We start from the raw sequence: 14,904 nt of genomic DNA on the forward strand, positions 1-14,904 counted from the left end.
CATTAATTAATAAGAAAAAATCGTATTAGAGACTAACGATTTCATTTAAAACTTTTGTATCAGAAAATTTGTATAAGTCATTAACCACTTATATTTTATCTGAAGTGGTATTCATCATTGAGATTTCAATATAAATTATTTCGAACTGAAGCCGTCGTCATATCATATGCTTTGATGACTCCAATGTTTATTAATTTTGAACTGAATTCTTAGAGTGTAATTTTCTTTTTTTTTATTAAATTCAATAATAGAATATATAATATTATTATTAGTGATATAAAATATGTAATTATCACTATTGATTTTATACCGATATTTTTTTAAAAATTATTTGTAAATATCTTTTTGAAAAAATAATTCTACAAAAATTACAGATATTTTTTATGAAAAATATTTTATAATAAAAATTACAAGTTTTTTTGTAAATGTTTTTTAATAAAATTTGAAGAGAAAAATCTACATGTAATAAATAAATCATATGCAAGTGATAGATATTTTTCTAATAATATACAGTAATATAAATTTATTATTATATTTATTTAAAATAAATAATATATAAAAAATAGCCTTATAGATAATAAATAGTTAAAAATAATAATTAATAATTTAATTTTAAATATAAATAATAAGAATAGTTTTAATTATTATGAAGCTCTCGTTCAAAATTAAGTCACATTGAAGTCGTAGGAGGATGACAACTTTGGTTCAAAACCAAATTACACTGAAGTCCCCATAGATGATGACAACTTTAATTCAAAACTTATTGCACTGAATTTGTTAGTGTTGTGCATGATTTTAGGTCAAAATTCAATGACACTGAAGTTGTCAGAGAATATGACGACTCCAGTTCAAAATAAATTATACTAAAGTCGTCAAAGTGAGCATAAATTCAATTAAAATACAATTTATACTGAAGTTGCCACTAGCTAACACACGTTTTCTTATGCAAAGAATTTTAACTCAATTTGATATCCTTAGTACGATTTTTTCTGATTATTTAGCATTTAATCTAATTACATTTATAATAAAATTGTGTTGGGACGGTTGACTTGAACTTGCACAAAGATCATCATCACGTGCTATGATTTCATTGTGATGGTCAAAACTCGTATGTTTTTTTAACAACTTCCAAACAATGGCATTATTATGCAACACGATTTAACTCATTTCATTTTCCAAGATAAATTAACCCCATTTTGAAAATAGAATTTTTTTTGTATGATTAGATTCACAATTAATCATAATTTAGGCTAATGTAGTGAGGTCTATGTGTTATCTCATACTACACCTTTACATGTGTTCTACAATAATTACATGTATAATTTTTGTAGATGTATTGACTTACTTTACTAAACAACTTTTATAAACTCGTGTTGCCACTTCACATCCAAAATGATGCAAAGGCATAAGTATCCTAGTATGAAAATTAAAAGAGTGAGACACGTCATCAAATGATGTGGGTCATCTCACCAATCAAAAGGTGAAAGTTATTAGACTCACCATTATTTTACCTCTCCACAAATGCAAAGAAAAATCTCTTGTTTATAATCTATAACCAACACCAAAAACGAACAAACTTTCATAATACCCAACTACAACTTCATGTGGTTAATATGAAGGTATATAAAGGCTCTTGAAAAATAAATTTTCATCATACACACTTTCAAGACATACATCGTATATATGCATATTCTATTGGACACAATTTATGACCACCTTGTTATCTTTTGAGTACACAAGTAGTAGGTCTCTCGTGTTCACTAGGTGAAATACCACATATTATGTCATAAACAATAAAGTATAAGACTACAAAAGAGTAACATGCAAATGCTTTCTATATTATTAAACAAAATCACTATTCATGTTTTCAAATTCTTTCATCTATAAGATGAAATTCATTTTATCTTAATCATGAATTGATTAACCCATGATATATTTTTGAATTTCATAATCCATAGATTTTACAAACCACTTAATCTAAAATCTATTGGATAAAATTACAAGCAAGAAAACTCGAAACATAATTATGTGAAAACTTACTTTAATTAAGAGTTTTAAGGTAGCACAATTAGAAAAGGAATGACAATAAACAATAGTACAACAATGGAAAGTGACAATGACTCAATTTGTTAGTACAAAAGATGTAAGGAAAAATATGTAACATAGTTTAACAAAAAGTTTAATGAAAACAATGTTTGACTTTGAGTCACAAGCGTGGTGAATCTAAATGAACAATTCCAACACAAAAGAGAACAAAATAAAAGCTAAAATTGGAATAGTTTTACATTGAATAAATTGTTGGAAGTCTCACTTCAAGTAGAAATAAGACCAAATTTAGATTATATATGTAGGTGCAAACCTCACCTTACAATTCAATTTTGTGAAATTGAATTAAATTTAAATTTTATTTTTTAACATAATATGAGAGTCATAGATTAGAACTTATCCTAATAAGATTTGTGTTTGTTAGACATATCATTCTACCGACTATCGAACATTTATTAGACCATCTATTAATATCTAGTACTTTATATTCGATGTATATAATTCAACGTAATGGAAAAATGTCAAAAATTTTACATCGATTAAAGATAAGATCAAATTTAGAGTATATATATAAATGAAAATCTTAGTGTATAAGTGTAGGATAAAGTTGGACTTAAAATACATTTTTTAACATAAACACATATAAAGGATAAAATTAAAAATTAAGATTGAAAGATTTAAAACTGGTTTTATGTAAAAAAAAAATCACAAATAAAAAAAAATAGTATTATGGTTGCTCACTTGTAATTCTCAAACTCTGAGTTAACCCGACAATTAAAAGTTATGCTAAGAAAACACAATAATAATTATGCTGATATAAGAGAAACAACGCGCTTTTAAAAAATTATGTTAATATAAGAAAAACAACGCGCTTTTAAATTTTTTTTGAAGACTGTAAAATATTAAAAAAGAAAACATTTTCTTAAAGCTTTTATTTGAGGGAAGCTTGCCAAAAGAAGAAGAATATTGTTTTTGGGTGAATGATTGTGTCAATTTTCTACCAAAGAGGATGCACAAAATGGTCGTAAGGCCACCAATTTTAAGCATTTGTGTAAACAAATGTAATTAGTGGTCATCCTATCGATAATACAAAATTTAAACATAATAATCACATGAAAAAATATATATAATCAAGAAATAATATATACACACAAAGTTTAAATTGTTTAATAAATTATGAAGATAGATATAGAAATAAAGAGAGAAAGTTAGGTATTAAAACATTTTCCTCTATCTAATTTATTTTTTTTGGATATTATTTATATCAATATCTATATTCATACCTAACCTTGAATATTAATAACAAAATAATAAATATGTAACAAATTTTAAATATAAAATATTTAAATAAATTAATACAAATTTATTACACTATATATTAACTAAAAATTATTATATAAAAATTATATTCGAAGCCTTACATAGTAATTTAAATTTTTTATATAAATATTTTCGAGAGTTTAATGATTGAAAACTAACCATTAAAATTAAACTCAAACATAAAATGGAGATATTTGTTTAATATATAAAATAATTCATTTAAGTACTACTACTTGAAACTATTAGATTAAAATAACATCAAATATAAATATAATTAAAATTAGAATAAGTTACAGAAATACTAAAATACACGTTATCATATATTAAACATTAAAATTTAATTAATTATAACCTGTTTTAATTTGATCAATATATTTATAATAAAAAAATAATAGAAAACAGTTATGATAAAAAATAATTATTGCCACAATAAATTCTAAAAATTGCTACTTATTATAACACACAACAATCAAATCATTTTGTACATTTCAGTTTATCTGTTCAATATTTTATGATTTTTATTTCCACATTTTTATCATTATGTCTTATAAACAAGACCATTTTTTTATCTAATTAAAACTATTAAACCACGTGAGGCAAGTAAAATCTTACTTAATGGTGATTTTATTTTGCATTTTTGTTTATGCAATTTTTCCCTTAAATCCATATTTATGTATCATACTTTAATAATAGTCATACTCATACACACCATTTGACAAGATGTAACAATTTCCCTGTTGCACTTAAAAAATATAAGATGATTTTCTACTACACCTTAGAGCCAAAATGTGAAGTCAGGTTCTCATTTGAGCCAGATTCTCTTACGAGACCTATATAACTCCTAAGATATAAGATAATTTTATCTTAAATTTAAAAACATGAGTTAGTGTAGTATGTATATCAGTCCACCAAATAAGTTCTGGTGCATCAGTAATGTAATGACGTTATATTCAGAGAACGAAAACACAATACAGAAAGAAGATTCATTGTTATCTGACTTATTTGCCAAAGGTAAATTAGCAACTTTTTCTTAACAAAAGAGAGGGATATGCTCATGGCTAGATTTGTGCAGGGAACTTTCCCTCTTTTCTCTCTCTATCCCATTCTGTTATCTGCAAAACAACAAAAAGAAAAAGTTGATGATCCACACTACAGACTGTCACCACGATGAGGATCAAACCAAAATTATTTCTATTAATCGGTAATTAAGTTAAGAAGACTGTTTTGGATTTCCAATTATTGCTCAGAACTCACCCATTCAGGTTGACAGAAGGACCTAAAATATGTGCCTAGTTTCTGGCATTTTGATGCCTTTTCGCCTTCTTGTTGAATGCATCTGATTAAACCACACAAACTGCTGAATTAGATATCTGAATATAGTTTGCATAATATGACAATTGGTTCTTTCAGAATTGTGATTCCATGGCTATACAAAAGCATTTTGACTTACCTGTGATACTCCACATATTTTACATAACAAATTTTATAATCAGTGCTCTCGGCTGATTCGGCACCGTTTCTATCCCTGACTTTCTCTCCTGTTTTTTGCACAGTTAAAAAACCTAACTAAGCATAATATGCTACAGCCGTAAACAAATAGTTTTCTTCGTATCACTCAATCAAAAAATGGAGAAAAAATCTGAATTAGAAAAAAGGCCTTTTAGTTTATGCTGAAAAGTAAATTTTAAATGAGAAAAATGCTCTGATAAAGAATGTTAGAAAGTGAACTTTAAGTATAAGTCATCCCACAGCCACAAAAATAATATATTATAAATTGAACCGGCTTGTAATATATTATAAATTGGCCTGAGACTTCCAACAAAGAAGATGCTATGGTTGAATCACAAATTGTTCATATAAGTCCAAACGGATTAAATAATTAAAAAATAACTCTGCGTAAAAATTAAATTTGAAAGAAGCAATTTTCTTAGATATAAACTTCAGTTTGAATAACAACAGCGATTTTTCTAATTTAGTGCCCCAGTTTTTGTTTTTAAAATTTTTGTGAAGAAGTTAAAGAAGAAACGCGTATAGGTTTTACCTTGATTTTGTTCTTGGTATCGTCGTTAGTGTGGGTTGAAGAGGGGGGAGAAACCGTGCCGTATTGATGAGCGGGTCTTGGAGCTTGCTCACCTCGCGCAACTTTGTTCACATCCCTCGCCCTCATTTTGTCGTGAGGATCAACCTGAGCTGCAGACATTTGAGCTTCTTCTCTGTGTAAGACTCGGTTTTGATCTTCTTTTTAAAAAACGTAGCATATGCATATGTTGAATGCAGAGGTGCTATCTAAATCTAAATTCTATACATTATTACGCTGTAATCTTGTAATGACACGTTGCGGTGTAATGACACGTAGCTTTTTGGTTGCCCACTCGTGTCAGCACTGTGAGCGATTTGGCACTAAACTTCTTATGGTAGCTTCTGGGTTTAAGTGAGTGCTTTATAAATGGTTTGATGAATAATTTGAGCTGATTTTCCTCTACAAATCAACATTTAGTGATAATTCTCATAAGGGTTAACTTTCCAACTTTGAGATTATCTTGGGTGGGTTTGTTTAATTCGTTTTAAGAAAAATACTTGTTTTAAGTACAGCCAGCCTCCACACCCTAAGATACTACCTTAGGTTTGGATTCTTGCAAGCACCCAAATCTGCAACACAAGGAAGTGAAAGACACCACAAACCAAGCTAAAAATGACCAATGGAACAGTGCACCGATAAGAAAATTTGAAGCTGAAACAGATTTCACTATTTGACAAAACAAGAATTTCAATAAGACAAGCAACTGAAAAGGGTTTACAAACAAGATGGCACTCAAATAGAACCTATGATCAGCTCTAGAACAGATTAAAAAAAGCAAGAAAACAAGTTAAGTTGAACCAATACTGGACAGAATTGACTTATAAATAGAAAGACCAAACTGTTTGATAAAATGCCTCAATGAACTATGTGATTCTGCAGATTTTCAATTTTGGATTCAGACATCAGTACGGTGAACTGCACGAGTCTGTTTTGCTTTTAAACTTTGCCACGTCAATTTTAACAACTTAAATGATAACATTACAATGACTATAGCTTTTACTACAGTTCACCTTAGAAGAAGAAACAACGCAGATCATCAGCACCTAATGGTTCAACTGGAAATAAAAATCATAGCACCTAATGGTTCAACTGGAAATAAAATAATTGCACGCATAAATTGGTTTTGCAAGTCACTTTTGATTCTAGCACCAATAAAGTATATCTGACCATAATAGCGCCTTAATATTCGAAAATTGGCTTTGCTAAGCTCACTGGTATGACAGAATCTCGTTCACAAATACAGATTCTGAAAATCAAACTTAATGACAGCAAAAGTGCAGAAATAGAATTCACTTTGCAACCAATTCTGCAGATTTGAATTTGAATCACGAAAACAGCTCACGAATGACTCTAGAAATTGATTACGCTTATGATCTAGTGCTAAGCATGGAGTAAGACTCAACCTGACTTCAAAGAATTCCCAGCTAGGTGTAATTGGCCAAAAAGGCAATTCTGCTGATTAACAATGTGCAACCGAGTTAGGCTGAACCTTTCATTGCTCACTTGGTATGCACTTGCTAGTTACTAGGCAGGATTCAAATTCAAATGTTCTAGACTTCAATGAAATAAAATTAAAAACAGAGTCATGAAACATGAAATTCATTATCTCTACCACTGAAATCTGCCACCAAGCTCATTTAACCAAATGTCACAGCTTATATGTGGTGAACAGAACTTAATCAGTGCAGTATTAATGATTGAACTGGAATTAAGACTGATTCACTTAAACTTCAGAAATATCACAAGAAAAGCAATGCACCGAATAACAATGCACATGAAATAGAACATGACAGAATTTGATTCAAAAACTAAAAATGACTCAAACACAGGATTCCACCGAATAAAATGATAAAACAACTTGCTCAAACACAATAAACCTTCAACAAGAATACGGAAGCCTAATTAACCGAACAAACTCAATGAAACAGAGAACAAAAACTCAGAACAGCAAGACAATTCAGAAAATGAAATAGACAACACGGCTTGACAAAGGAAACACTTAGCTGAAACGCGTGGTGCTCAACCAGGCTCAGATACCACATGATGGAAGACGCTCCTGGTGATTTCAGATACAGAACTAGAAACGAGACCTCCAGAGGCATCTTCCAGTATATAGACGCAGCGGAAATGATTCTTAGAAGTAGAAGTGAAGCGGTGTTCGGTGGCTAAATAAAATAGATCTACTCCAAGACTAGATTAGAGCTATGATGAAACGTGAACAAACAGAACTGCGATGAATGCAGCAGAAGGCAAAGTAAGATGAAGGGAAAAGCTCGGTGAAGGTGTTTGGTATGTGATGGAGTGTCTTGGTGCTTAGCTAGGGTTCCTAACTAAGGGTGGCTAGAGGAGGCTGAGGTCTCTCTTTGGCCGGTGACTAAGAGTAGAATGAGGCTGGAGTCATCTCAACAACTATTCATTACAAAAAACTCAAAGTGTGTACAAGGGGGGAGGGGGGAGAGGTGAATTTATAGAAGCATTCATCCCTCTCCACGCTGCCTAAGGTGCTCCTGATGATCAGGATCCCTTCACGGTTCAAAATACATGTGTATAGCCAAGTTTTACATGAATCAAACAAGTGGAGACCAAGCTACAAAACGTGGATGCAGTGTTCTCCGTCAGTGCTGGGCGCAGGTTGATGTTCGCTGGGCGCCAGCTCGCTGGGTGAGCTTCATGGTCCGCTGGGCGAGTCCAGCTTCTTCTAAGTGAAGATTTGCCTCACTTCTCCCTCTTTTGATATATCTTTAAATCTTTCTTAGAGCTTTTTCACCATGCTACTAGTGATGGACTCTTGAATGGAGTTTGGGCTCATCAGGAAGCCAAGTGTACTGTCTAGATAATTGCAAATAACACCTCTTACCTCTTAAAAACATGCATGCAATTTATCGTCCGGGAAGAAAATATGAACTGTCCCCTTCACCAATATCCAACTACATCCGGGTGCCTTCCTCACACCCTTCAACCTCATTTCTTTTCTTAATCTCATCTCCTCGATATGCCTATCATTTGCGGCATATATGTTACAAAGGGCCACATGCCCAGGCGCATTTAAAGGATCCAATTCAAACAGTCGTTTGGCTGCACGCGTAGCAACATCTGTATCATTTTTACTCAAGCCACACACTCCAATTAGAGCCCCCCAAACGGCATGATTTGGTTCAACAGGAAGCTTCGAAACAAACTCCTCTGCATCCTTCACCTTTCCTGCTCGACCCAGAAGATTGATAATACTGATACAATGCTCCAACCTAGGTTGAATAGCAAAAGCATTGACCATGGCAATAAAAAACTCCCGTCCTTTGTCAACAAGACCCACATGAGCACATGCTGTCAGGACACCTAGGAATGTAAGGTCATCTGGGTAAATTCCAAGTTCAATCATAGTTTCATACACTTTTATAGCTTCACTGGCCCTGCCATGATCTGAAAGACCCATGATCATAGAGTTCCAAGAAATTTTGTCCCGGCAAGTCATGTTAGAGAATACCCTATATGCATCATCTATCTCCCCACATTTTGCGTACATTGCAATTAGAGAGTTCTTAAGAATCAAATCATCTTCATTCACAGTCTTAAACTGCATACCATGTAATTGCCGCCCCTGATCTAGATATGCAACTGAACCCATAGCTCCGAATAGAATAGCATATGTAGAACTCATAGGAGAAACACCACGATCCATCATGTCAGAAAATAAGCAGAAGGCTTCAGCAATGAGCTCATTCTGTACATACCCATAAATCATCTCAGTCCACGCAATGGAATCCCTATCAGGCATGTCATTAAACAAATTCCAAGCCTCCAGTACTCGGCCAGCGCTAAGATAGCCAGCAATCATGCAAGTCGATGCAACCTTGTTCCGAGTGGGTACCATGTCAAACAACTCTTGAGCTCTAGCCAACTGACTGGCCCGAACATAACCATTTATCATGGAATTGAAACACTGATCATCAGAGTCTTTCAAATTACTTTCAAACACATTGCGAGCAGAATCCATAATACCAAGCCCAGAGTACATCCTAACAAGACCTCTATGCAACCTACCGTCATAATCATAAATCTGCCAGCTGTTAACAATAAGCTGAGCATGTACCTGTTTGCCAAGGCAACAAAAACCCAAACCTCCACAAGCATAAACAAGAGAAACAAAGGTCTCTGTGTTGGGTTGGGCATCAGAAACTCTCACCATCTCAATAAAAAGCTGCAATGCCTCTTCATACAAGCCATTCCAAGCAAACCCACCAATCATAGCAGTCCAAGAAACAATGTTTTTCTCCGGCATAGCCCGGAACAAACAATAAGCACCTTCAACATCACCCTCACGGCAATAACCAGATATCATGCTAGTCCAAGTAATCACATTCTTAAACTCCATCTTCCCAAACAATTCTCTAGCCTCGTCCATTCTACCACTCTCAGCATACCCCGCAATCATAGCATTCCACGAAATCACATTCTTGAAAGGAGTCTTCTCAAAAACCATCCTCGCATCCTCCAAATCCCCACTCCTAAGCAACGCCACCACCATCGCGTTCCACGAAACAACATTCCTCTCAGGCATTACATCGAACACCTTCCTCGCATCTTCGATCCTCCCCGCATCTGAAAACCCACATAGCATGGCAGTCCAAGAAACAACGTTCTTCTCCAGCATGGTCTCGAAGAACCGGGAAGCCTCGTCGAGCAAGCCGGAGCGCATGTACGCTGTCAACATGGTATTGCTAGTGACGAGGTTTTTGTGAGGCATTATGTCGAACAATGCGCGAGCTTCGGCCACGTAACCATGGCGGGAGAAGTTGGAGAGTAGCTTGGTCCAGCGAACCACGCGTGCGTGAAGGTCACCTCGGGAGGAACTTTGAAGGAGGTTTCGCGCTTCGTGGTGGCAGCCATTGGATAAGTAGTGTAGGAGCAGAGGCTCGTCGCATTCGCATTGGGAATGGTTGGTGCCATAGACATAACGCACACTGCGAACTGAACATGTTAAAATCCGCACGAAGATTGATGAATGGTGGCGCAGCATGTCCGGATTCACTAACCATCGGGTTTTTTCTCAGCTTCTTCCGATTCCTCCTTTTGCTTTCGTTTTCGATTTTGAAATGGCTCGTGTTTCAGCTTTAGCTATGTTGGTGTTCTTGGGTGACCAATTGGTGGGAAAAACCAGCATCATCACTCGCTTCATGTACGATAAATTCGATAACACCGACCATGTTTGTCCCTAAGCCGTCCAAAACCACATAAAAACTCATTACTTAGTTCCTCAAGGCTAAAACCACTTCTAAACCCTCACTGTCATTTATTTGTTGTTTTTTATGTATACTAGTAAAACTAATCCTAGGCTCTTAACTTGGTTTGAATTTGATTTTCCTTTCCTTGCAGCTTAATTTATTCAGTAAACTGCTGTGCGGAACTATTATTATATTATTATTACCATTATTTTATTTAAAAAAAAAAGGTAGGATTCAAATAAATAATCTAGATTTGATTATAAATCTTATTGTTGATTCAGCTTGTTAATTCCCCTTTGCCTTCTAAATTTTAGACTACTTTAAACCAACCACTTGTTTACCAACTTTTCTTAGACTGAAAATCTTTTTACCAAGAATTAATTAACAGTAAATATGTAATCAGAATCTCGCTGAGTATTTATCATATGTAACCTATTTAATATTCATATTAAGTGCTTAACACTGCAAACATGAAGTTGTTGGCCTATATTATACAGCACACCAAGAAATTAAGGTGTTGCTTATCAGTTAAAAGTCTTATGCATACAAGTTAACCTATTGTAGAAGATCACTCTTGGCATTAGTGATCAGCTTTGTCTGGGTAGTTTTGGATGGACAGAGTTCAATTTTCCAGACTTTAGCTGGCATGAGTTGAGTTTACCTTAAAGATGTTTCGTGGGAATTGCATGTTCTTGCTGTATAATTCTGGATACTGGCTAGTGTTGCAATCTGAAATTTACTTTGTTTTGTTTTACCAATTTTGTGAGTCTGTCAGGAAAGTCTCTACAAAGGAAGAGGAAGCAAAAGCACATGAGCTCCCCTAATATAAAAGTAACCTATTTAAGACCTATCTTTTTCTTTTGCATACATTAAATGCTTTGTTTTTGGTCAGAGTGAAATGAATAATTCAAAAAAAATTATAGATGTTTTTATGAAGAATATTTCACAATAAAAATTACAAGTATATTTTATAAATTGTTGTTTTAAGAAAATTTGGAAAAAAATATGCAGGTGATAGATAATTTTCAAGTAAGAGATATTTTTCTAATAATATAAATTAATCATTATTTTTATTTAAAATAAACTAACATATACAAATAACATTAGAGATAATAAATAGTTAAAAATAACTAATCATTTGATTTAAAATATAAATAAGAATAATAGTTTTAATTAAATTGAAGTGGTGAGATTGTATGATACATTTATAATTCAAAGCCAAGTTACACTGAGATTGTGAAGGATAACAACTTTAGTTTAAAACCAAATTAAATTAGAGTCAACAAAGAAGATAATGAAGATAATGACTTTAATTCAAAATCTATTGCCTGAATTGGATAATATTGTGCATGAATTCAAGTCAAAATTCAATCATATTCAAACGAAATTAAAACTTTTGTTCAAAATAAATTATACTAAATCTTTATAAGTAATTACGACTTCAGTTAAAATACAAATCTTTAAAAAAATCGCCATTAATTAACACGAGATCTCTTATCCTAACGATTTTTTTTCTAATTAATTCACGTTTAGTCTAATTAGATTTTTTTATAAAATTGTGTGGCAGAGTGCTAGAAGGGTTTGGGAAATTCAAAACTTAAATTTAATAATCAAATATTTTTATGTAAGAAAATAACAATATTAAAAATAAAAAAATTAATTATAAAAAGTAAAAACTATTTAATTGACGACAATACAAAATTTAAACATACCAACCACATAAAAAAAATATAAATCAAGATTATGGTAAAACAATATCTTCAAAGTGAGAAAAAAAATGTTATGAAACTAGAATCAAGAAATGATATATTCACAAAGTTTAAATTGTTTAATAACTTATTGTAATTTAAATTAAGATAGAGATCGAGAGACAGTTTCCTATATCCAATTTAAACCTATTTATATACATTCATACCTGTATTTATATTTATATTCATTCAATTCTTTCAAGAATCTCAACCAAACATGAATATTAATAGCAAAATAGTAAATAGGAAACAGCTTTTAAATATAATAGATTTAAATAAATTAATACAAATTTCTTACGCTATAGTTAAAAAAGCTTACAATATATTAACTAAAATTTATTATATAAAAAATTATATTAAAATCCTTTCCAACATAATAATTTAAATTATTATACAAATATTTTCAAGAGTTTAATGATGAAAAACTTATCAGACAACTCATTAACATTAAACTTAAATATAAAATGTAGATATTTGTTTAATATATAAAATAATTCATTTAAATACTACTACTTCACTCTACTATATTAAAATAACATCAAATATAAGTATCATTAAAAATTACAATAAGTTACAAAAATACTAAAAGATATGTTATTATATATTAAAACATTAAAATTTAAATAATGATAAACTGTTTTAATCTGATAAATATATTTATAATAAAAAATAATAGAAAACAGTTATGATAAAAGAATATTATTGTCATAATAAATTCTAAAAATTGCAACTTATTATAAGACACAACGATACAAATTAATCAAATTATTTTGTGAATTTAAATTTATCTGTTCAATATTTTATGATTTTTATTTGCACATTTTTATCATTATGTCTTATAAAAAAGACCATGTTGTGATTTTTTTTTTCTTTTTACCTAATTAAAAGCTATTAAACCACGTTAGGCAAATAAAATCTTACTTAATGGTGATTTTATTTTGCATTATCATACTTTAATAATAGTCATACACACCATTTGACAAGATGTAATAATTTCCCTATTGCACTTAAAAAATATCAGATGATTTTCTACCACACTGTGGAACCAAAGTGATTATGTGATTTTATAGTATATGGTGGAACCAGATTCAAATGTAGAGACCAATATTTTTTTTAGGAAGTCACATAAAATTTAAGATGGTTAAAATTTTTGGGTGACCCTAAATATATAACTCCTAATATACAAGATAATTTTACCTGAAATTTAAAAACATGAATGTAATTTTGATATCTGTCCATCTAGATTGCCAAAAAAATACTCTTATTTAACATATATTAACATATAAAATTCACAGTAAACAGACAGTAATCACAAAAATTTATTGTGAATATTCGTTATCCATAAAAACCTTAAATAAAAAATTAATTTTTATTTTTTAATTTTAATTTAATTTAAAATTAAATTAATTTATATTTTATTAGATTCATTTTATTTAAAATTAAATTTTAATTTATATTATATTTTATATATTTTTTATGTAATTTTATTTAGATATTATTTTAAAATATTATAAAATATAAGTATTCTTATATTTTAAAATACTGAGATAGACTCTATATCAACTCTACCTCAAATGGACACAATCCCAAATAAACTTTATCCGAGATACTCCCTATACAGTCTACCCAAATACACTCTGCCTAAATACACTTTACACAAAATAGACTCTATACCAGATAGCCTTTACTCATATAGACTCTACCTTAAATAGACTATATCCCAAATAGATTCTATCCCAAATAGACTCTATTCTAAACCGACTCTGCTATAGATAAACCCTACCTCATATAGACTCTACCCTAGATACACTCTACCCCATATACATTCTACCTCATATACACTCAACCCTAGATAGACTTTACCCATATAGACTTTATCCCAAATAGACTATATCCCATATAAACTCTATCCCAAATATAATCTACCCAAGATATAATCTACCCCATATAGACTATATCCCAAATAGAGTTTACCCTAGATAGGCTCTACCCTAGATAGAATCTCAGATAAATTCTACTCTAGATAGATTCTATTCCATATAGACTTTACCTAAGATAAACTCTACTTCATATAGACTCTACCCGAGATAAAATCTACCCTGGATAAACTCTACTCTAGATAGACTCTACCCCAAATAGACTATACTCCAAATAGACTCTACCCCATATAAACTCTATTTCAGATCGACTCTACTCAGACTCTATCTCAAATAGACTCTACCCCAAATAGACTATACTCTAGATAAATTATATTTTTGATAGACTCTACTTCAAATATACTCTACTTCATATAGATTTTACCTAAAATAAACTCTATCTTAGATAGATTCTACCTATATAAATTATGTTTCAAAGATTTTATTTTTGTAAGATAATATTGTTTGAAAAGTTTTTCTTGACAACAAGATAAATGTAGGTTAAATTGATATAGTTTAAAAATAAATTATGATTAAAATTTTTTGTTGATAGTTGGTGATGTTGTCAATAA

The 14,904-nt window shown here is 31.1% G+C and overlaps 1 protein-coding gene across 3 annotated transcripts; it reads right to left on the bottom strand.

Annotated features, from left to right (window-relative positions):
• Positions 1-4,289: 4,289 nt before the first annotated feature.
• LOC108336057 (pentatricopeptide repeat-containing protein At1g32415, mitochondrial) lies at positions 4,290-10,763 on the bottom strand. 3 transcript variants are annotated; one of them, XM_052869768.1, is made up of 4 exons: positions 5,408-10,763; positions 4,817-4,904; positions 4,621-4,702; positions 4,290-4,478 (listed from the first exon to the last, which is right to left on the bottom strand). In XM_052869768.1, exon 1 carries the CDS (start codon positions 10,461-10,463, stop codon positions 8,307-8,309), a length of 2,157 nt encoding a protein of 718 aa, XP_052725728.1. In that variant the 5' UTR covers positions 10,464-10,763; the 3' UTR covers positions 4,290-4,478; positions 4,621-4,702; positions 4,817-4,904; positions 5,408-8,306. The 3 variants fall into 3 exon arrangements, with proteins under 3 accessions (XP_052725728.1, XP_017427849.1, XP_017427850.1); XM_017572360.2 differs by lacking the exon at positions 4,817-4,904; XM_017572361.2 differs by lacking the exons at positions 4,621-4,702; positions 4,817-4,904.
• Between the last annotated feature and the right edge of the window lie 4,141 nt (positions 10,764-14,904).

This window comes from Vigna angularis, chromosome 10, assembly GCF_016808095.1.
Source record: "Vigna angularis cultivar LongXiaoDou No.4 chromosome 10, ASM1680809v1, whole genome shotgun sequence".
Classification (NCBI taxonomy): Eukaryota; Viridiplantae; Streptophyta; class Magnoliopsida; order Fabales; family Fabaceae; genus Vigna; species Vigna angularis.